Genomic DNA, 24,298 nt, shown 5'->3' with positions numbered 1-24,298 from the left:
GTCTTGGTCCTGTTAGTCCGTTGATCATACTCAATTGGCTAAGTTCACTGGTGATTGATCACGTGGCCGTTGACATGTCAACTGAGATCGGCAGACGTTGCAGGCGTTTTGTCACCAATCGGGGTGACATGACTGGTTGGGTAATTCCACATGCCGGTAAGGTCCTTGGTATATCCGAAAGGATGACTACGTCGCCTGGCACGGAACTAAAATAATGCTTGAAAACGGTTGTGACGTCTTATTGAAGAAACACTCCAGGAGAGGAACTGCATCCTAAGCGATGGTCTTTTTTTGGAGAAACGTTTTTACTCAAAAATTTCCTATTACTGAAAGAACGGAGTGAGTATGCCTACAAATTGTAATGGCTATAAAGCCTGATGCATAGGTTAGACCGTAGCACCTTTGCTTCGAGAATGAAGGAAGTTTGTCCACATAAATTACCGGCAAACACAACAGATGTGAAAAAAAGAATAAAACAAGCATGAACCTTTGCAACGCACACCCTGAAAAGTCAGAACTTTGTAGAATTTTTTCGACCAGCCTTATTCAAACAGCTCTCTCGTCCACATAGTGGATATTATCGAACGCGAGCTCTACCTAGCGCAACTTCCAGGTGCAAATGGACAAATCGAATGGAATGGAACTGCCCGTTATTTGACAGCGTATATTACACTTTGAACCCCCCCCCTACTTTTCACCTATGGTATGCGACTGTCAGTATCGGTGACTCACACACTCTACCAGCTTATCTCCAGTTTGATTCCAATGCACATAGCTCTGATCGACTCACTGTCACTCACCTAGGACAGTTCATCTTTAATGACCCGATTTTGTGGAGGCGTAGTTTTTTTCTCTGCTCCATCGTAGTTCAAAGCTTGTACGCTGTAAATAAGGGTTGATAAACCCTTGTCGATAAACAAGAGACTCGATGAGAGACCACCTGCTTTGATTACCGACGCTAATCCGAGGAGCCCACAGCATGTTCCCCCAACTAGTTTCATATTAAATTTTCCGTATCCGAACCTTTCTCTGTCTTGTAGAGTAGAGCGTGAGGGACATTTCAGGTGCTATTCCAGTACAACGGATAAATTTAGACGGAGTTAAATAGATTCATTGATTCAATAGATGTCATACGAATACACGCTGGACTGGTATTTGTTTCCAGCGATAAGTAATGCCACATGGAGCTTGCGCTGAGCTGCATGTGCGATCAACCGAACGACCTGTACGCGGTGCAAGCCCAATCAACAAGACCGAAAGGTGAAGAGAAGGGGACACTAGTAAAATCTTTCGCGTGCTCAACTGGTGATCCATAGCAATCAAATCGTGCGGAGACAGATAAAAAGCTAGGACACAAAACGCACGTGTAGAGTGGCGTGCTGGACCACACGACGTACAAGAGGTACACAGCTGGAACTAGCTAATGGCATATGTAATCTGGCGTGACCTGTACATTTGTGGTTAGAGAGGACTGCTGTTGACACCCTTGTAGGTTTAATATTCAAGAATTGAGACGGCTCTTTTAATGTACACAAACAGGCAAACACACTCAAATATGAATCTTAAAACACAAGTACTTCCTGATCACCTGGCAAAGATTCAGTCAGGTTCAACGTTTCTCTTGTTTAATCTCAAATAATTTGTCATTTTGGGTTCGAGCAATGTCTGAATCGGGCCCCAGTAAATTCTTACAGAACATCGATACCCAGAGGTCAGAAATCGATCAAACCAACAACATCTGGACGGTCGGTGAAAACAAGGCTCTTTTATCCGTCCGACTGTGATGTTTTTGCACCCCATTAGAGTACCCAGTATGAATGTCATGGCAACGGATGTCATAGTTACGCGGCTAGCATGACTCATGTCCGTCCTCCAGTTGGAGCATCATTTCAACGCTGTTTTCTCCTGTTTTTTTCCTATGAAAACACTGGCTCACATACCTTTAAGCCTGGCCCTATATACCGACTTCAGATATTTTAAACTTCCGATGACGGCTCAGAGATCTCATCTACCAGTGTACGCATTTCCTGTGGGATTTTTTTCCTAGTTGCGTGCAGCACTGATAGCCTGGCAACAGCGAAATGCGTCACTACGTGTCTGTCTATTAGACTCGGTCATGGATAGCCTAAAATAGTTCAGCTCACAGACGTGATTCCATCAGTGAGTATTCCGCTTAATAAGCTGTAACCCGAGTGCAAATAGAAATGGTGCCCAAAGTCGCTACTGAAGAGCTGAGTCAAACAGGCGCCAAATGTTGACCTTTGTTCTAAATCTCGTTAGGGTCACTGATGCCTTTCTTGATTATTCTGTTGCAGTATTCCAATGGATTATTCTACTGTTAGCACCAAAGACTATCGAATTGTGCCTTACGACGGTTGCAGAGCAGATGGTGCATGGTACGTAACTCTGCGGTAGTTGGTTCTGCACTTTTCTGCAGAATCAACCATCGTCTGCTGCCAGCGCTTACAGATTCACGAGTGAATTAGAGTCTGATGGTACAGTTCTGTTGAACTATTGTAGTGTCTCTATTGTAGTCCCTTCCTGATGCGCCGTCCAGTCGACTGACTGGGTCGGCTTATTGTTGAAACGACATGCAGGTGAGATATTCGTGACCCACCTTTAGCCGGCTAGGTACATTGATTGGGCCAGATTCTTTTCATCATTTATTTGTTTATTTACTTATTGTTGCTACTTGTTCAATTTAAAAAAAGCTAGTCTTGATAACAAACTAGATGGGAAATAAGAGATCACTTTCTGTTCAGGAACGATTTATCCTGCCATGATTTGGTACGGTTGACATTTTTGGAAAACGGCTGTTCATACCCTCTTGTTGAAGGAAGTGCTCTGCAACCGATTTTCATATGATCCAGTTTCTCGTTAATCAGGGCAGTACAAATATACGTAGGTGAAGGGGTCATTCATTCGTTTTCATTATTTCTTCCTCTCTGTCACGCGTTAAACAGCCCTCTTCTATAGATGGCCCAATAGGTCTCACCAAACGGTCTGTTTCTTCGGCTAATTGCTCAAAACTCACAACGTCTTCAGATCCGAGAGAAAGATCACGACCAACCATGACTGCAGAAAAAGTTCCTTTTTATTTACAGCTTTCTTATCCCTCTCTGGAGTGGTCACTGATGTTATGAAGATATGTCACCTGAAGAGCGGACAGAAGCTTTTCCGTTCATTGCAAACAAGGATAAAAGTGAGATGAAGTGCCACTTTATGCTGGTCACATTTTCACGAATTTTGTAAAAGATGCTATCAAAACTTGAAAACACCTCCCTCTCCCTGTCGTTTATATCCGTCTTATGACTTATCAGATGAGCCTGGAGGAATTAGACAGACGATTTTAGAGGGCTGCCTAAGCACACCATCACACACTGGTTGTCTTTGCGACAAGTTCACAGTTTGGATGCTAATTCCAAAATTGACCTAATTGAAAACACTTCGGTGTCGTTTTTATAGATTACGAAGTATCAGGAAGGTCAGCCTCCTGAAAACAACCACTAAATGCCCGAAATCTACCGAGACTCTCAGCTCCGATAGGGTAGTGACCAACAAAAAAACACCCCTCAACATGCAGCGCGTCACAGCCTTATATCAAACCCAGACAGCGCGAGTCAGTGTTGATCAAGGTCAGACAACGCCCCCGCAATATGCAGCACGTCACAGCCTCGTACCAAAGCCAGACGTGTGTCAGCAGTGGACCAAATTCAGACAGTGTCCCTCCATTAAATAGCTTGGGACCGTTGTACATTCGCACTCACACGCACTCACGCTCTCGTACTCGCTTGTTCGGAATATAGCTGTTGTGTCCCGTTCTGTGAGTCTTTTTTCGTCAACTAGGCACTGGAGCGGGTCAGCAGCAGATACCACAGATTAGCGAATCAGCAGATATAAAACGAAGTCTCGCAAAGACCCGCCCGCTGCCGAGAGATTGACTACTCACGAGCGATCCGCATGTTCACCCCAAATGACTAGTTTGGCCCAAAAAGGGATTAGATAATCTTTTTTCTGCAGTATGGGGATGATCCTCTGGGATATGTCAAGAAGGAATCGAATTCACTCCTGAAACCAGTCTATCCGGCTGCACAGCCGCGCTTACCTATAACCGTCGGAGTATAGCTCTGAAAAAATGGAAGCGTTGCTCGTCCTACTTATTCACCCTCCTTCGTCGACCATTGGTCATCCTGCAACCACTTCCATTAGTCCAAAACAACGGCAGTTACCACGTTCATGACTGGAAGTACACGTTTACACGCCCTTAGAACTCAGGACTATAGTACTGGTGACTCCAGAGGACTGAAAGCAAAATCGCGATCTATCCCCCGGAAGCGAGCCTCACAAATAACCAAAATATTTGTCTTGGCGCTTATGTGTAAACAAATTTCGGAAATGTCGTCTATGAGCAGAGCGTTACTCATCAGGGTTCACCAGCTAGCAGTGCGAACACAAAGGCCATTGAAAAAGTCTGACTTTATTGGTTTCAGTCACGTGATTCTAGTTGACTACAAATCGTCTGTTCGTTCTACCTTGTTTTCAGCTCATTTTTATGGATGATTTGCATGTCTCGTGACTGAAGTCCATGCGTGGAACCGATGAAAACTCACTTTCAAAGTCATACCATATAAAAAGGAATGAGGAAAGCGACGCATTCACAGGAAGACATTTGATCAGGTATGTATTACAGACAGTTATACTTGTACAGTTACAAATCTTGAATGATTTACAAGCTGTCTGGATGGGCGCAAGACCGGTGGTTGGAGAAATTGACCGATAAAAAGTCAGTGCACACATGAGCAATGCAGACGGCCTGATAGCCTTCCCACGAAATTAAACACTACCGCATCTTACAATCCAACTGGGGTAGTTGAGCTTTCGAACCAGCTGTGCACGAACAAGATTACAAATCACAAATCNCGAATCAGCGTCGATAATCAAAACAGGTGACCGATGGTCTCTCATCGAGCCTCTTGTTTATTGACAAGGGTTTATCAACCCCTATTTGCAGCGTACAAGCTTTGAACTACAATGGAGCAGAGAAAAAAACTACGCCTCCACAAAATCGGGTCATTAAAGGTGAACTGTCCTAGGTGAGTGACAGTGAGTCGATCAGAGCTATGTGCATTGGAATCAAACTGGAGATAAGCTGGTAGAGTGTGTGAGTCACCGATACTGACAGTCGCATACCATAGGTGAAAAGTAGGGGGGGGGTTCAAAGTGTAATATACGCTGCTGTCAAATAACGGACAGTTCCATTCCATTCGATTGGTCCATTTGCACCTGGAAGTTGCGCTTGGTAGAGCTCGCGTTCGATAATATCCACTATGTGGACGAGAGAGCTGTTTGAATAAGGCTGGTCGAAAAAATTCTACAAAGTTCTGACTTTTCAGGGTGTGCGTTGCAAAGGTTCATGCTTGTTTTATTCTTTTTTTCACGTCTGTTGTGTTTGCCGGTAATTTATGTGGACAAACTTCCTTCATTCTCGAAGCAAAGGTGCTACGGTCTAACCTATGCATCAGGCTTTATAGCCATTACAATTTGTAGGCATACTCACTCCGTTCTTTCAGTAATAGGAAATTTTTGAGCAAAAACGTTTCTCCAAAAAAAGACCATCGCTTAGGATGCAGTTCCTCTCCTGGAGTGTTTCTTCAATAAGACGTCACAACCGTTTTCAAGCATTATTTTAGTTCCGTGCCAGGCGACGTAGTCATCCTTTCGGATATACCAAGGACCTTACCGGCATGTGGAACTACCCAACCAGTCATGTCACCCCGATTGGTGACAAAACGTCTGCAACGTCTGCCGATCTCAGTTAACATATCAACGGCCACGTGATCAACCACCAGTGAACTTAGCCAATTGAGTATGATCAACGGACTAACAGGACCAAGACAGCTAGTGGGTTGCCGTTCGAATCTTTGGGCAAACCAAGCAGTCACAAAGCCCAAGTGTGAACACATTTGCCAGTTCGAATCAGGTGTGTTCAGGAGGTGTTGGTGGAAGACTTGTAACACACTCGTCCCACATGAAAGATGTTTTGGGTTCAATCCTCGGCACGGTCAATGTTGTACATTACTGATGGGCTCTAATAATAGCGAACCAAGAATCCAGTCCTGGCGTGTACTCATCAGCATAGTTGCGTTAGGGGAAGGAAGAAGAACTGTTCAAATGGGGTGTGTGACGTTAGTCCCTTTCGGAACGGCTAACTTCTGGGGCGAGATGGTTTAGTGGTTAGAGCGCTAATTTACTGACCGGAAAGCCCTTGGTTCGAACCCGACCCCTGGCTCTCGACTTTCCTTGTCTAGGCTTAGGCAGCTTGCAGTATCCCAGCCCTCGTGCTTCCTTCTGGTGGCATGGCGGTTAGGCACCGAAAGGGTACTACAGCTAAAGGAGTTTTTGGTGTGAGTGCGGAGTCTCTGTTGCACCCTTGTTTGACGTAGTTTTGTGTCATATGTCGCGCAAGAACATAAGGTTCGATCTGTGAAAGTCGACAAACTCGCTCAGAAGCAATTAAGTGTGGAATAACTATGGTGTGACAGTTTAGTAGAACTTTTACGGTGACCCTTCCCGAATGGCTGTATAACTTTCTCCCCGCAACCGTCAAGAAATAAAGTTACTTCTTTTCCCATAAACCAGTGCCTGTAATTTAGTTAGAGTTTGCTTATAGTCATCGAATTCCGCTCATAATTTACCACAGCACTAGTAACTGTATGAATCATGTGGTCCGAAATAGCCGCGAAGCGTAAGAAACCTATGTTTCCCTCTATTATTTTTCCCACTTTCTTCTCTAGAATCGATATCACCAATCTCATCTGGTCAGAGGATACTTATTGAAGACACTGCACTTCCTGTTCAGAATGCGCCGTGTTTGTAATGTATATGCTGTATTACTATTTTCATAATAGATAACAAATGGATATAATCAGCTCTGAAATTTTTGTTGACCTACTCCTCTACTGACTGTCTCATTACGGATCTTAGGTGTCAATCGCGGTATATCAGAGGATGGTGAGCGTGACTCCTACAGATGCCCCACTCACCTGCTCTCTCTGCATCTCAGTGACACCTCACAGATAGCCTACTCCTTCTGAGAAGACCGATAATTCCCGTACATATCCCTAAGCCGGTTCACATACGGCGTACGCAATACATTCATGTACACTCTCATGGCCAACCCCCGTAGAATGGAGTTTGTTTAATAACCTGTTTGCTAACCAGAGGATAAAACGAAGGCAATTTCCACCAAAACGGTTCTTTGTAACAGTAATCCAACCACACAACTTGAGTCACACTCACTGGGGTTTTGTTGCTAATCGGTTGTGAACATGCCCATTTTATCAGCTTCTCCCAGCTGCCCACATGTCAATTCACCAACTAAAAAGCCTTAAATAAGATTCCTGCTAGTTCCTTTCGAGAGAATGCTTCCTCCGTAATCGGCCTCTGTTTTAACCATACATTGCTTCTGTCTAGACGGTTCAATTGAAAGCTTTGCGGATCACTATGATTAAACATTGTCATGCGTGCATCAGGTGGGTGGCAACCAGTCGTCCTTTATCAGTGTCACTCAAAGTTTTCTCCATTGAGCTATTTGATGGACGCCAGTGTGTCCGGCCTCTTCCGTTTTAGGTGTCCAGACATCTGTTCGGTGTGCGTTTTGCCTACATTTGAAGTTAACGATCATATAATAAAGAAATTAGGATATTTTGGGAATAGCATCTCTGAGTCGTTTGTATGAACTCACATGGTAATGTAATTTTTAATGAATTTGTCACCTTTTTGTGCATTGTCTACAAAACCAAACATAAGAGGTTATTTTCATTTGTCGAACTATTTGTGGGAAGGGGATCCATCGTTTTTCCGATTTTTAAATATCATGAAGATGTGCACGAACTGGATCGACCAATCGTATGAAATAAGGAATTGGTAATTGAGCCGGTGGCTGTTGATTTGTTCGCCGAGATTGACAACTGATTTGCAAACGTTTCGTCGCCATTCCAGGAGACATCTCCAGTGCGCTGTTGGATGGGTGATATAAGAAATGATACACATATATACATGCAAACATAAATACGAGGCATTTTCGGTATAAAGCACTTGTGTGAGGGTCAACGCGGCTTCTTCTTTGCAGAGGCCCTTATTTGGAAGGGTCCCGCACATACCGATTTGTATGTGACAGCCGCATGATCTCAGTACCAGTTATTTACATAAACGAAACTACTCACAAGGTTGCTCAAAATTCTTTGACCGACCTAGTAGTCTCCATCATGAAAAATGAAAATTTACTGCAATATCTCGAATATCGTGCCAAATGAATCATGAGGCGGCCTGTGTGCATTACATTCAGTTGTAGACTATCATAAACGAGAGATTCAGTTGAGCCTCTCGCGAAAATCAAACTGATTCACAAATGATTTTATTTCTCGAAAATCAGTATCAGTTAGTGAATTTCAGAGTAAGCTCGTGAGGTTCGCTTTCAACTCGAAGAATTTGTTTTGAGAATACTTTAAAACAGGAATGACATATAACTCATAGGAAAAATGAGTGCTTTTCACGAAAACATGCTATTTGGACCAGAAAGTGTGTGACTTTCGGTGTAGTCCTCAAATCGGTCCGCCCGCTACCCTGTGGCATTCACTGTCCCTTACTTGTAGCCATTTGACCGAGGAGCCTCAGCTCCTCGCATTACGTGAACAATACAGCTGTAAGCAAGAACTCCCACCGGATTTGGCAAGTTGGCCTGTTGTCATACTTGCTGAAGTCTCTACTGTTGTAAGTCAGGATTTTCTTGCAGTCACTTTTTGTAGCTGGTATTATACTGTTATGGTGTTCTGAGGCATCGATTAAAATTTGGGGACGGACTACAATCACTAAATCCATCAATGTGCTCACCATTAATCAGAATATACATATCACTTCAAGGTAAAGCACGCCAAACTTCATTAAACACCAAAAACAATGCTCTAAGAGTGCTCCAGACGCTTCAATACTTCCTTTCCGAAAAAAACGTACTGAAACGGGATGCTGAAGCAGTACGCCGATATGTTCTGAAATGTCTGTTCGATGCAGCGCCTCGTCAAAACAAAGCTCATAAGCTTTATTGAGTCCACACTGTTTCTTCGGTTAATTTAATCAGTTATCAGTGGTTGAATCACTGAGGCATCTGATCTTGTCCAATCTGAAAGCACGAATCTCCGCCAGTCTGTTTCTTGAATGTGTATCTTCTTGGTGAGGAAGATGCACACAGTACCATTACAGTGAGCCAAAATAGTACTCAGTAACTTTGGAACGATTAGATGAAACCCCCCACACCCATTTGATTGAGGTTTATTGCAAATCCTTTTATCCTGTGCTTTTGATTTTTACACAGGCTTGCTAAAATCACCTAAATATGATCGGTCGGCGTTTGTCAAACAAATTTGGGGAAGAAGTTTCGCTACTGGTTTATTGTGAGTAGCAGGAAATAATTATCATCTGGTGTATTCCAACAGGCTAGGCGACTATTGTAGAGCGCAGGGACAGGTTCTTTCGGTTCTCCAACCTCGTAAGATGGGAACGCACTCCTAGTCACTGTATCTGACAATCGTTCCACATATAGCAATAGCGGAGCATGACAACGCAAAGTTACTCAAAATCTGGTAGGCCCGTTGGGACAGTCACTTCATGCAGACTGTGTGCGTGTTTTTTTCTTGCACGATTATCAACTTCCAAATCCCAATATACCTCAAGAAAACCGTTCTAATGATGTCTTCTTTTGAAACCCGTCTTCATAAATGTTCCACTATGATATAAGGAATGTCGGCCTGAACATAACTCACATCAAGGCAAACCTTCGAAATACGAAAACTTTGTACCCATCATTTCGCTTACAAGTATATTTCACACACACACACACACACACACACACACACACACACACACACACACACACACACACACACACACACACACACACACACACACACACACACACACACACACACACACACACAAACAAACAAACAAACAAACAAACAAACGAACACACAGACAAACACGTGGACTTCTGCATTTGCACTGCGCTCCACAACTTCGTTTATTTGTGGTCAGGGTGTTACCAGCTATTCAGTTGTCCACAGTTTCCATCAAAACCAAGAACAGACTGAAAACCAAACTGAAATATTTCTGTTAATGGTTGCCAGCACATTTTTGCCAAGGTCTAAGAAGAACCGGACGCTGCAGCCGAAATGGTTGCAGCAGCTACTCAAATAGGTGGAAGGATACATTTTCATCTGTTGATCAGCGTCATTGCACCATAAAATTCAAGAGTAGGAAGCAGCTGTAGTCCTGAAACAAACGACCGGTTTGAGGCAAATTATGACGAATAGTAGGTACCAAATCAAATAGATTATCACATTACAGACTCCCAGCGGTTATTCACCAGACCAATATGTACCAAAAACTAGCAACTTAATCGCCATTCTGTCTATGAGTATGAGTACCTTTGGAGTGGAAGAACCAGAATATTTAAGTAGTATGCTACTGTAGAAGTATGCACATTCTAGATCTTTGAGTGTGTATAACTCCATTGATGAGGGTAATGACTATTCTGCAGGAGATTCAAAAATTACAGGGGACAGGTTTTTCATATTACAGTCGGTATTAAAGCTGTGATAAAATGATGGCTTATAAGCTAAGAGTCTTGAAAACATTACTGATTGCCCTAAAATGGACGCTATTTTCGCAGTTCCAAAATATGTTGTGTTTCTGAGCCCGATACTTAGGGGAGAAGATAGCAGCGAGTTACTTAATTGTCTTCTCACATCTGTAGTAAAACGTATCTACTAGGCTACGAAGTCAATCCATGTGTACACCTAAGAGCGCACTTTCATTTCGCCAGTAAAAGTGCTTCCATTTCCGTTCACATACGTGGGCAGAACGCGTGTCTGAACGCGCATCGCCCAGAGTGAAAAAGCACTTGTCCCGATCAAATCTGTCCCCTTCCAACTCCAGTCAGAGGTTACTCGACCGACCGCAGTCCACTTCGTCGGTCATCCATCACTTGCTGAAGACAAAGCGCTGTACGAACATGGACATCCTACTTTACAAAGCCAATGCAAAATAAAAACCAGAGGTGTGTAGACAGAAGTAGCTGTTCGTTTTGTTGATGCAACTCTGACGACTTCGAGGCCTATTGGCTGAACGTCAGTACTTTTGTTCCTGAAATTTGGAGGGTACGTTGACGGAATTACGCGGTGTAATACATACGGATCATTGTACGAATCTACAATGTCGTCTGCCCTTTTCACTTTCGTACTTCTCATGCCTATGTGGGAGGACAGCCAGTTGGTGTGCACTGCGTGATCGTGCGCGGTGCATACCGATGACGAAGCGTTCGGAATCCAGTTATCAAGCCCACGAACAGATCAACTGCCAGTTGATCAGCGGTCAGTCATTGGCCATGTGTTTCAGCTATCTAGGTTGGGGCCCATTAACCGCACAATGCTCTTTGTTGAAACAATTTTGTGAGTGAAATAAAACTTTTTGCGCCAAAATGCTGCATTTTGTTGCATAAATGCTCAACCCAAAACCATTCCAATCTACGTTCAGATATTTGCAGCTCACCGAATTTCATTGTCTACTGAAGCAATCATATCCCTGGCGGAAAAAGTCTGGTGGAATACGTTCCTGACATCGTTGAGACCCCGGGATGCCTAGATGGGGCTCAAAAGTTTGAACTCGTACTTTGAGCTCAATCGCCTGTCTCTTTTGGTCCATCAGGGACACGTCAAATCTTTCAAAAAATCAATTCCGTTGTGCGAATACTGAGCACCGGTTAGAATACTGATCATAGAAATGATTTAAACAAGCGCGTTCGCGTGACAACTTGTAACTGAGTGGCTACGAAGCCGTCTAATGAAGGACCAGCATGCTTCGTTTCGTCTCGTTCCCCAACCTTATGGCTTCCGTACCACAGTTTTCTCATACGTTGCACCAAACGCTACCCGGTATGGAGGTATGCCTGATTGGGCCAACCAGTGTTGCTATGCAACAACGACGTGCTGCAGCGTAAATATTCCAAATCGTTAGACTTTTTTTGGCTAACCTTCCTTCAAGACAGCAGTTTATGAAATGATTGATTGTTATCGAAACGCCTGATTTGTTTCGCTACTAAAAGAGGTAGTCCCAAAAGTGACTGGATGTTTACAAGTCCAATGCTTGGTTTCATCATCCTAGTGAAATTAATAAGTTATTGGGAATCGTCGGTAATGAGTATCTCACTACCCTCTGGGGAGATTCAAACTGACAGTCTACCGAACAGGGGGCTAGAATGTCTTGGAACACACTTTTACCTATCCTCTGAGAAGGTGTCATCCAAGCTGTTACACAAGTTGACAGCAGATCATGTGACGTGAACCTTCCGACTGGAACATGGATGACAGTGTGTCTTGTGAAAGCGCGTTATCCGGACTAATGATCATCCAGCTTGACTTTGAAGTATAGGGGTTATGTCTAGGTTTTCCAAGCTGCTCACATCTTACGTAATGCTACGTAATGATGCCCAACAGGTTTACAGTGGTCATTTGCTTTTCAGTCCAGTCCAGCTTCACCTGCAGGATGAAATCAAAGTTAGGCTTCGAAACGGGATCCAACAGGTTTACAGTGGTCATTCGCTTTTCAGTCCAGTCCAGCTTCACTTGCAGGATGAAATCAAAGTTAGGCTTCGAATCGTCGATAAGTGAAGTTTATTGCCCAGGCACTTAGCCATTTCAAGAGGCCATTTCTTCCATTCTCCCACTCTAAATGTCAAAATCGGATAGACGGGAAAATTCCAATTGTTCCAGATAAATCTAACAAAGCAGGATCGTCGCCCTATAGTTGGCTAATCGTCTCAACGTCATCTATTTACCCATTATCCCATTCTAGTTTGGGTAAGCTGAGCCATCCTCTGCTGGTTAATCTGTTCTCATCTACCCTTGTGCCTCAATCACTTATGTGCCAGTGAACAATGGAACTTTACCTGTTGGAAAGGTAACCAGCAGACCCTATCCTAAGCGCAATAAAAGGAAGAATGAAGATTAAATTAAGCTGCTCCTGCAGAACTTTTCAGGTAAAAATAGAAACTAGCACTGTGTCCCTCTCTTTGGCAAAAGGTGTGGGCTGAGCTGTCTTCTTTCTTCAGTGAACTAGGACTGTGCGATGTGTGATCCATCGTTAATTTTCACAATATGAAGTGCTGAATTAACTGTTCACCGGCGATTGGCGGGCGTTTGTCAGGCTTTTTCCTTGTTTTCCAGTTTAGGGAAGATGGGAACTAAGTTCCTACCTGGAAACTCTGATATTTCACAACTCGTGATCATATTTATCAGAATTTGAATGCAATAACAAGTAACTGTGAATTCGCAACCTTGACCCTGTCCATATATGTTCTTTTTTCACCAGCAAACCGTGGTGACAGTGTTTTACGATGACGTTTGAAGGCCAGACAAACGAATTTCAATAATTATAATAGTAATATTAGTAATAATAATAATGGTAATCAAATGGATGGTGTAGATTGCCTGTACTGGTCAGAACAAATCAGAAGTCAGTAACTGACTGACCAATCAACACTTTCGACATTAAATCAATCACTTTTTAGTATCTACACAACTACAGTCCCATCAATAAAATGGTATGATAAAAGTATCCCATTTTCCCATTTACGTATCGCATTGTTCAAGATAAAATGATTTATGGTGTCCCACAAAAAGCATTGCATTTTTTGGGAACTAAGAGCTTAATTAGCAAATCATCCTACGTTCCCCTATTCAAAGCCTGAGCCCACCGAAGTGAATGGGAGTAGTACCGGAGCATCCTGAAGGTGCCCGCAAGTTAGCCCGGATCCGGTTTAACATGGAATTGCATCCTGTCTTCTGTAACCCGTCGGGGTTGGTTGCTAGGCTGCCTTTAATGCCTATGGAACATTATTCACCCGTGCTCACAGGACCCCTATATTCCGATGACCTGGAACAAAGGTTAAGATTCTTAAGCATTCACGTGGATGCTTATGTGGGTGAGCACTGGTACCCGGATCTGGGGACAGAACTAGACACTCCATCCTTAAGCCAGCGCGGACGTGTGTGTGTTTACCCATCAATCACTTTTAAACCAAACAGCACGCATCCACGGATGGCTGTTTCATGTCAGACCTCTCTAATGCCCGAATGTCACTTAATATCTCTCCAAACTTCTAGTCACTCTTATGTTATAAGTGATGGTAGTCGATAAGCTTGGTGGACAGATGGCACAATTTGTTCACATGTTCCTCTCTGTAGTTTACCGGTCAGTTCATAAGCTGTTGTTCCACTCGTCAGATAGATCTAATCACTTTCAAAGTAGACTGTCTTAATCCGACTTTAGTCAAAGTGAATTGAGGCAGCTTCAGACACCGAGTCTTCTAGTTACAGGAACACTTCAGCTGCACCCTCCTTCCCCGAACTGTTTTCAGTTTGACTTCTAGAACCAACTATGAGATTAGCCCATTTATTTGTCAGAAAACTCTGTGAGCGTTATTGCGCTTAATATGCTTGCTTCAACCTCAAAAGTCACACTGGAACACTGATCATACTATGTTTCGAACGGTACGTGACTTGAGCACGCAAGTCTTCGCTTAGTAAACAACATTCAAGACAAGTTTCATGACCTACGACAACCTCCTTGCTGATTAAAAAAAATCGATCACCTGGCCACCCAGGTACTCATAAGCAGCAGGATTCCTCAACAGGCCACCTGACCGACCACGTGGAAACCAATTCAGTGTATACAAGAAATGGTGAACCATGTGTCTCATAAAATATTTAATATTGTTTGCTGACCCCCAAGTCCCGCAGATCAGGCCAGTCAAACGGAGGTTCCTTGTATTTTACTTCAGAAAGACTTGATTCGTAAGAATCCGATTGTACTAAGGCCTCGATGACTAATCAAAGTACGGCGAAGCAAAATGTTTTTGGTGCACTTATAAATAAGTGGTTGCCAAACTTCTAACTGACCCCAAACTCAAGTGCAATCAAAAACGCTGAGTAACAAAAGAGAGCTATTTTCGAAGTAAGAATAACTGCAGGTTAACATGAACTTTCGGTATATGTCATGCAGACTTGAAGGGCTGTAATCCTGCCTATTGTACCTTATACACCGATGAGCGTCCAAAGCTAACCACGAGAACGCTCCCGCAACGTTCTGAAGGACTGCTGATCCGTACCGATCACACATTTAAGGTTTGTTACCTATCCTTGAGGGATGTTAGACCTCGCGCGTTCCACTGATCTCTCAGATATAAGGAGACATAGACCCTGACCCCTCTGATGGCTGAATCTTGGATTTGGGCCCCTATCCCTAGCCCTGGAACCAAAGCCTCCTGTTTCACTTTCAAACCAAAATTTACCCATTGCTATACCACAGACTAACAATGATTTTTTTTAATTTTTTTTCCGAAAACTCCGATATGAAGCGCTCGACAATGCAAGGGACATTCGCTTCGCTGCGCAAATTGAACAGATTCCTAATAAAAGAAAAACACTCAAAGAAAGACTGAGATCCAGGATACTATTTTTAGGGTATGCAAATAGTCTTTGAAAATCTGTCGAACAAATGTTGGGCGTAGGCTTTTGATTGTGTCGGAAATCAAGAAGAATATTTGAGTAGGTAAAATTTCCAACGGATAAACTCCCAAGTTTTGGGGGTGGAGAATGTAAAGCATCCGAGGCAGGCCTTAAATGGCTTCCATATTGAAAGTCCATCCATCGGTGAAGCTATTTGCATCAGTGTTTGCAGAGGCCATTCAGGAAACTTCCGGCCAACAAAAAGAGCCTACTTATGATATAGTCATCCAAAAATAGACCATTGGAACTACTAGTACTGCTTGGGAAAGTTGAGAGAGAGAGAGAGCACGATCGGAGCTTTCGCGTACATTACCACTAAATTACCTAGTTGCTTGTGATAACGGAAATGTGTTACATGCCGCTGTCACTGTTGCTCTGTTATTGTACTTTTGGTTCTTCAGTATCCACCGTGACAATTTTCCGTGAGGGAACTTTTATGTAGTTCTTTCCACTCTTAATTTGGTACACCTGTACACATGCTTTAAAAGCAACTCATCTAGTGGCAGTCGTATGGATCCGAGGCTATGACGCATCTTTTCGTTATCGATTAATTTATTTGTCTGTGTTAGTCGAATAAGTCGTTCTGTCGTCGAACAAAGAGAAGCACCATAAACATGCTGCTCTGTCCTTGGGTTCAAGACAGTTCTGATCTGAGAAAGCCAAAAAACTCCACTCTGATCGTAGGTCACTGCTAAAAGCCAGTCTAGCGATTAGTTTTCTGGAGTACTCTAAACCCTCTTTACAGTTAGTATAAAACACTGAGCATCGATTTTCATTACATGCCTCCCGTCACACTGGGGGTGCATCAACAAGTTGTCCCACCCATCTGCTAGAATTCACAGTAACTCTAAATGACCCTTGGGACTTGGGAAGAGGCAAAAAAGCCTAGATGGGTGTCCAGAAGTCTCTGCTATGAATCTGTGAAAGTGCGAAGATGTTAAGTGCCTGTTAAACACTTTTCCCGTTAGAGGATAGGGTCAAACTACAATAGTACTCAACTCAGTTAGTGCGTATTGTCCTTTAAAACATGTTTCGGAATCTCAACACATGGTGTGTCGAATCTCGCAAAAACTTCAAGGCAATGGGAACACAATTCACGAAATTCTGTTCTAGTCTTAATCGCCGTTTAGAAGCTCCAAAAGTTTAAGCCCGTCAATGGAGTCGCATTGTCCTTCCAAAGTGAATACTTTCTACCTAACGTCGCAGTGGAAGCCGACAAGGTAGTTGTCAGGATCATGGTAGCTGGAGTCATCCACTAGGTTTGTTCTCAACTGCTGCTAGTCAATTCGTAGGTGGGTAGTCAGAGGACATGCCATGGTGATAGCGGTTTGAGACCGTAAAACTGAAAGTGCATTACACCTAGCACAGAATGGGATCTTTTGAGATGAGTCAAATGAATGCAATGGAATTCTAAACCCTACAGATAGAATGCTCTCGGGACTAAGAAACACTGTCCACTTTCTGACGGCGCAAGAATTCTAGGGGGCGTAAGAGCATCAAATATGCTATTTTCCGCTACATGTTTACCTTGCAGCCCGGCCATCCATTTCAAAGTCTCCGGCTTATTAGTTCGCAATAATTGCTCTCTTGGTCTCTCAGTCCAATTTCTGTACAGCATGAAATTATCAGATTGAATACGTTCAGCAAATCGTTGACCTGCGGATCCAGCGGATCCTATGGGGAAATGTAGCGCGAAGTGTAGCGCACACGCTGTGTGACTAAAGCTCACTTCGGGTCAATACGTAGAAAGGTCCCAAAACGCTAGTCCTGGGATAAGGAGCAGAAGTTGTTCCATTCATGTGTACAAACTTTTGGAGTATCTATACTTGATTCAAGAATGGGTCAAATCCATTACTTCCACGAAGTTTACTCATCAGAATACGTCGTCCAAAACCATTCCTATGACCTCTGTTGGACTGTAACACTTAGTGGTATTTTGAAGATATGTTGAACGAATTCTTTCAAAAGCCATTCCAACTTGTCCCAGTGTTACAGTTGCCTTTCAGTAAAAACGCGAAGTCTCAAAAGTACTTAGGTCGCTGTCCCATCGATTGTCTCGGCGTAACCTGTCAAACTGGATCAGAAGAGGGATAGATGAAAACAGAAAAGTTGTGGTGATCCAGGCTTCCTAAAAGATTCAAAGAATAGAATGAAACCTATCAATGTACACAGAAAAACCAACCCAGAGACCTAGTTTGTCCTTGCTACATTCCTCAAGAATGCGATGTCATTTCTACTGATATAGCAGAGATTCACTGAAAAGAGTTGACATAAACTTTCAAAACAAAAAATGGATGACGTTTACTGGTGGAATTTTATAAACAACCATAATCAGTGAATTATTTGAGTCCCGGTAATGCCTTGTGTCACGTGGTAATATAATAGTTAGCTTCCTGCCAGAAATCTGTCAGTAGAGTCCTTAAGGGTACCATCCCGGCTCAACTTCACCTTCTTTGAAAGACAAAGGTTGATATAAATATGAAGGTAAAGTCGGTTTGAGTAGTGCTTTGCGAATATCGACGAAGTCCTAGTATAAAATATGACATACTGTTTTCAAAAGTCCACAAGTTGATCTTACACTGTATCATTATTTAGTGGAAGCCTGGTTCATCACTTTTCCAATAAAAGATGTTTGAAAATGTATATTCCGCTTAATGGACATCGGCCAAGTCATTGTTGAGCAAGCTTGGGTGTGTGGCTGACATCATGTGAACAAACTTCAAGCAAGTGTCGTTAAGTTAGTCTATTCATACAGAAGAATTCAGATGAGTTCAAGATTTGCTGAGGAAGTAGTCGTGAACGTGCTTTCCTAGGATGCAACCTGACCTCCTTTTCGTAACTTAGTACGAAAACTTAGGTACTACGGAGTAACATCAGCAAGAGCTGAATCCAGTCAGATGTCTCTGTTAACCACGAACTAACCAGGTTTGCAATGTCATAGAGGAACGAGGGCCGCTCAAACGATTCACATTATGTTGATGCATGTGGGGGGTTTTGCGGGAGGTTTGTTGTTCAGTTTCACATCACTCTCGTTTTGAACAGTCGTTTCCGGAGTCCAAACCCCGGCACGGCCGTTGGATATGCACTGCAGATGAGCTCTAACAAGAGCGAAACTCGAGTCTAGTGCTTCCCTCCCCCTTTGGTGCAGATTCAAATGAATAATTGCGCCAGGACAGGAGGACGAGAGTGATGCAAAACTGAATCACATTATGTTGGGCAAAAAAGGAACTCAGCATTTTCATTTGGTCATTGCATGGTTGTTCAGGATCACATTCCATATCGAGATTTTATTTTATGATTACAGTCGAACTATTCTGGGAAGCCAAGGAGATTAGTTGTTTCATCCTTGTTGTGACCGATCAGCGGTGGGTAGCTTGGAATACTGTGCCAGTCAGTCATAGTGGCTGAGCCACGGTGTGATGGATTTGAACGTAGAATGAATAGTAATAAAACCTTTCAACAACGAGGCTCTCGTCACGTGATACGCTGTTGACTGATTCCCCAGGGCATGATTTGTTAAACACAAGCACCATGTTACTCGTGGGATTTTTTCTTCTTGAGAAGGTCACCCAGTGATCCCTTTTTGATGACGGAATCATTCTACGTCTATAGGACAAAGCTCCATGAAGATTAGATACATTTTAAGAATGCTATTGCGCATTTGTCTAGATATAGCAGCAACATGTGAGTGACTGTCAATTTTGACTATATCACTGGCTTCTACTAAACTACTGATTACTTATTTGCGCAATTTATGAATGATGAGCAGTGCAACAGTTGGCTCTGCTCTGGCGACTTATATTGGTAAAGCTATAGACTAGAAGTGACTTTGGTCGTTGGTTTGTTCGCTACGCACAAGTACGCTCTCAAACGACGCACTGATAATGTCACCTCGATTGGTGATGAAACGTTTGCAAGCAGATTGCAAATTTCTCAGCGAATTAACCAATGACCGTCTACACTGCCTGAGCTACCAACATTTTCCTCTATAGAAGTGACTTTTCTACCACATGTAACTCCTGGGGTTAGGCCTTGCAGAGGAATAGCCTTTGTTAAGCACAAATATGGTCATATGTCAGTTTTGAGGGCATAGACAGCCAGTATCTTTGCATTTTTTACCCGGATAAAGTTTCCGTGAGAAGAATAAGTCTGTTTATGATGCGCCGTAGCATCGATGAGGTACTCAGAGGTTGGATCATCAGACGGCGACTGTATTGTTTACTCGTAAGGTTTCTAAAAACTTTCCGACGACCCACGATCTGTTTCGTCTTTTTTTTTCCTGGTTCTCCAGTTAAATGCATTCCCCGAGTTTCAGCCAATCTTGTGTGTTTTATCCAAATTTTACGAAATTCATGAAACACTCAGTTGCAGAACAATTAGGTTTCTACGGGAGAATGCTATAAACAAAGGTTTCAGCCGGGATTCAGTTAAGACTCCCTATGAGAACAAATCGGCCTGCAAAGAAGGATAGTTCGTGAAGGAGTTACTTTTTTCAAGAAATACGCTCATTTGCAAATCAATTTGGTTTTCACGAGATACCAACTGAATCTCTCGTTTATGATATTCTACAACTGAATGTGCCGCACGCAGGTCGCCTTTATGAAAATATGCTGTCGAATATCGTGCCAACTGAATCATCAGGCGGCCTGTGAGCAGCACATTCAGCTGGAGGAAATCATAAACGAGTGATTCAATTGAGTCTATCGTGAAAACCAAATTGATTTGCAAATGAGTTATCTTTCGAAAACAGTCCAATTTGGATTCAAGTCGAACATAAGGTTGAAGGAGACTCGGGGACTGCGCTTAACTGATGAGCCCGGAGAAGGATAAAACCAGTCGTGGGCTGTCGAAGAGTCTTCAGCAATCTTGTGAGTAGTTTCTTTTATGAAAAGAGTTACTGTTTTCTTATTGCGAATACGACCGGAGGATCGACTTTAAACACCAGTCCGCAGCACTTGCCATAATTCACTGGTGAACGGAAGCTACCCGAACAACATCTCCATCAAATATCAGGGCTGTCTAACACAATATCGTATAATACAGGTACCCATTCCCACGTCGATAATGAGGAGACTACGCGTGCCGGAAAACAAAAAAATGCGTCTGAGTTGTCGTTGATTGAATAAAGGAGCAGGCACCAGTGGTTTGTGTGGAAAAAACGTATATCGAAATTAGCTGATGGTTTGATAGTGAGTCCTCCATTGAGTCAGACTGCCAGTACTCACGTCCCATCAGTGTTTGTGTTGAGCTGAGAACCAGCATCTTGCTGTTTCATCCATAATTTCGGTCCCAGATCAGCTCTGCGGGCATGGCCTACCCACACAATGCTACCATAATCCACGCGTGGTCACATGTGGGCATCTTAATCACGCTTATTCTAAGGGCATGCGTGCTTGTTTGTGGTCTATAAAGGAACAGAAACGCCACGTGGAGTGTGACTAGATGACAGACATGCGGGAGCCGAGCCGATATGCGCTGTCCATTTTCATCCATACTCATTTGGGGGGGGGGACGCCTAATAACCAGCTTCGTTCTCTCCAGTGTTATGGTGCATAGGATGGGGGAAGAAGCTCCACATCGCACTGAGCATGGTTAATCCCCTAAGAAATGTGCGAGGGTGACCAGCTATATATAAGGACAACGCGTGAAGCGACCAAGCTGCAAACTCAATTACAAACGTGAGCTGAACAGCATAAAGTGAATTTAACCAATTATTTACAAAGTGAAAGCAGCTATTGAATTTCGTCAAACTGGTAAGTTGATTTGTGATTTATAGTTTTCATTCGACAATTTTTTTATTCGTCCATTACTTTGGTAAGGCCATATATTTAAACAGAATGACGGCCGATCCTTGCTAGGATTAGAGCAGCGTCATTTTCGCTTCATAAAATTAGTTTTAGGGACACAAAACACGTGTGTAGACTAAATTTGTAATTCATATGCTGAGACAGCCCCTGTAAGCCTAGAGAATGTGCTTTTTCTACCAGGAGAGAACAACTGTTACTCCAAATTGATTTGCAAATGAGTGTATTTCTCAAAAGCAGTCCAATTCGGGTTCAAATAGAACATAAGGTTGATGGAAACTCGGAGACTGCGCCTACCTGATGAGCCCCAAAAAGGGCGAAACCGGTCATGGGCTGTCGAGGAGTTTTCAGCAACCTTCTGAGTAGTGCATCACGTCTGTATAGGGTCCGAATAAGTTATTTTGCTTTTTGGATCCATGAGCATTTCACTGTCCAGACAGTGACTACCTGTTACGTGTCCACCTGAAAAGCAACAGTGAACAGGTCCACATAGGTGTTTCAGATGGAGTGCCAGAAGTTGGTTGTTGCTCATGTAATTCTCACTCCTTAGTATGGGACTACATCTTGTTCCGTACCCGTGTTCACCAACATGCTAGCATGGTGTTTTTGCTGACTTCCTGTCATTGTATTACGTTTAACTAATAAGAGGACTATAAATCATGCTCATGAGTCAAAGTACCGGTGTGTGGTTCACACATGTAGTTGGAGGACAACTACTCCCCTTAGGTTTGTTAGCTTTTGTGTTATTAGCTAAATTGAGATGTCACATTGAGCCTAGAATATATATATATATATATATATATATAAGTTTAAGTTCGGAACCCTCCGGATGGCAAGGTAGTGAGGAATCGAAATGGCTTTCAGATGGATGATTGTATATTTATATTATTCTATGTATGCTATATGTATGTTACAACGAAATCCATTGAACGACTTATCGAGTGGTTTGATTCAGTAGGCGCACCCGTCAGCGGCAGTCATTCGTCCAAAACCTGCTCCACAAAGTAGTGCTTAACAGCTATTCGTGCATATATTACTCAGCGTATTTTTCCAGGCTTGAATAAAGAGGAATCATCATCTATTTGTTTAGCTTGACCGATGGTTTGAGGTTTTGTTGGAGGTTTTATTGGGCACTTGAGAATTTTCTGTACCACCGACGACAAAATGAGAAGCACTGCACCTTCTTTGTTTAGAATCATCAGCAGTTTGCTTGACGAACCCTCTTAAACTTTCGGAGGAACTGGACCAGAGGACTACTGATCTGTAACTGTCTACTATGCCATTCAGGCAGAGGCGGTTAGTCCTCGTTAGCAGGATTAACTTACACCCAGAGAGAGTGTAATTCCGACTACGGATAAGACACAGGACATTCGGCTGCCGACCATGCTCCCATATTTGGGTAGATCCAAGGAAACTCTCAAAGCAATCAAGTGCTCAAAGGCCTTCAATGGTTTATGCTCTAAGTTCGAAGGGAATGTCACAGCTGCGTGAAAAAGGAAGCTTAAGTGGCCATCACGTGACCGAGTTTTTGTTTAGTGTAACTACGAAATGCGATCCAAATGAATAAACTAGGTATAGAACACTCAGTCTTATATTGTTTTGCTAGTACCAGAGTGGCTGGTGACCATTATCCTTATGATATATAGTTATGTTGCAGAAATAAGGATAAATAAATAGAAACTCTCCTAATCAAACCTTTCTTACGTATACTGTACACTTCCTAATTTGTTTGTGAATGTGATACGACTGACAATTATTTTGCATTACTTCCGATTCTTCTGGCCAATCAGCTGTCACATCTATGTGCTGATGCCTTTAAGTGAGAAGTTGTTTCTGGAAGCGTCTTGATGCTCGTACAAATCTGTTCCCACGGTCAACCACTGTTAGTCACCTGGATAACAAGCTGAATTCGCGAATAAGCGGCCACGTTTTCTGCATCGTTTAGGTTGACATCCGAAACAATCAGCAATGAGTGAAACTAATATATATCTGTGCATAGTTATTGTTGTCACAGTCAGTTTTATGAGAACAGAAGAGGGGTGACTTCGAGATTATTGATAACGATGTAGACCTGTAGGAATGGAAAAAGTGTTCAGACACTCGGTGACTTTTTGGTAACCATAAGTGAACGCCGGCACCGAATGTTGGTCAATCAACGAAACACCAGTGTAACAGCCGAACGATATCTTTGAGTGACGCGTAATATCGGAACCTCCGGGGAAACAAAAACAGTCGGAGATGGGTTACTACACGGTACTACTAACTTAAGACATCAATTCACAAGATACACAAACCTCGACAGTAGATACTCGTCCACAACAAATGGTCCACTTGATCTACAAAAATACGAACCAAATGATCAAACAGGCTCCCACGTGAGTCACTCATAAGGTTGTGCATAAGGTCGGCCACAAAATTGCTGGATGACCTCAAGGTCAAATTATTGAAGTGGCAGGGACAAACAAACGCCACTTCATATACACGCACTAAACACAAAAGTGGAGCGGGAGTTACAAACAGGGACAGAAGAAACGTGGGGAATTTCAAATGTCACAGTAATGGACGATACAACAAGCGTCAATCTCAACCACGCAAGTTTTCAGCATGTGGTTTTGACGTACTGTGCTATATCGGCTGTTATTGGTCTGAAACCTTTGTGAGTTGACAGTTGTGTTGAATTAGTTTCCATCTGATCCAGTCCAGTTCACTATTCAAGGATCGGTAAGCACGGCAGATGGCATGTGGGACAGCCAGGTCCCAAAAATCACTTTGTTATTACTTCCCAAAGGAATCGCTAAAGAATCAGTGCGTTCATAGCTGGGTAACGTTTTGCTTATGACGTTGAAACCTCGTCTGTCTTTTGTTCCATGATAA

General features: G+C 42.9%; 1 protein-coding gene across 1 annotated transcript in view; it reads right to left on the bottom strand.

The window, feature by feature from the left end:
• Positions 1 to 24,298, bottom strand: part of T265_01289 (hypothetical protein) — a gene marked incomplete at both ends in the record, with an annotated part of 60,402 nt that overhangs the window by 3,654 nt on the left and 32,450 nt on the right. Inside the window, one exon of the mRNA XM_009165295.1 lies at positions 15,427 to 15,520. Coding sequence (XP_009163559.1) covers positions 15,427 to 15,520 — 94 coding nt within the window. The remainder of the gene's footprint in view (positions 1 to 15,426; positions 15,521 to 24,298) is intronic.

The sequence above is a fragment of the Opisthorchis viverrini genome, assembly GCF_000715545.1.
Source record: "Opisthorchis viverrini unplaced genomic scaffold opera_v5_14, whole genome shotgun sequence".
In the NCBI taxonomy this organism is placed as follows: domain Eukaryota; kingdom Metazoa; phylum Platyhelminthes; class Trematoda; order Opisthorchiida; family Opisthorchiidae; genus Opisthorchis; species Opisthorchis viverrini.
This window is presented reverse-complemented; position numbering and strand designations above follow the sequence as displayed.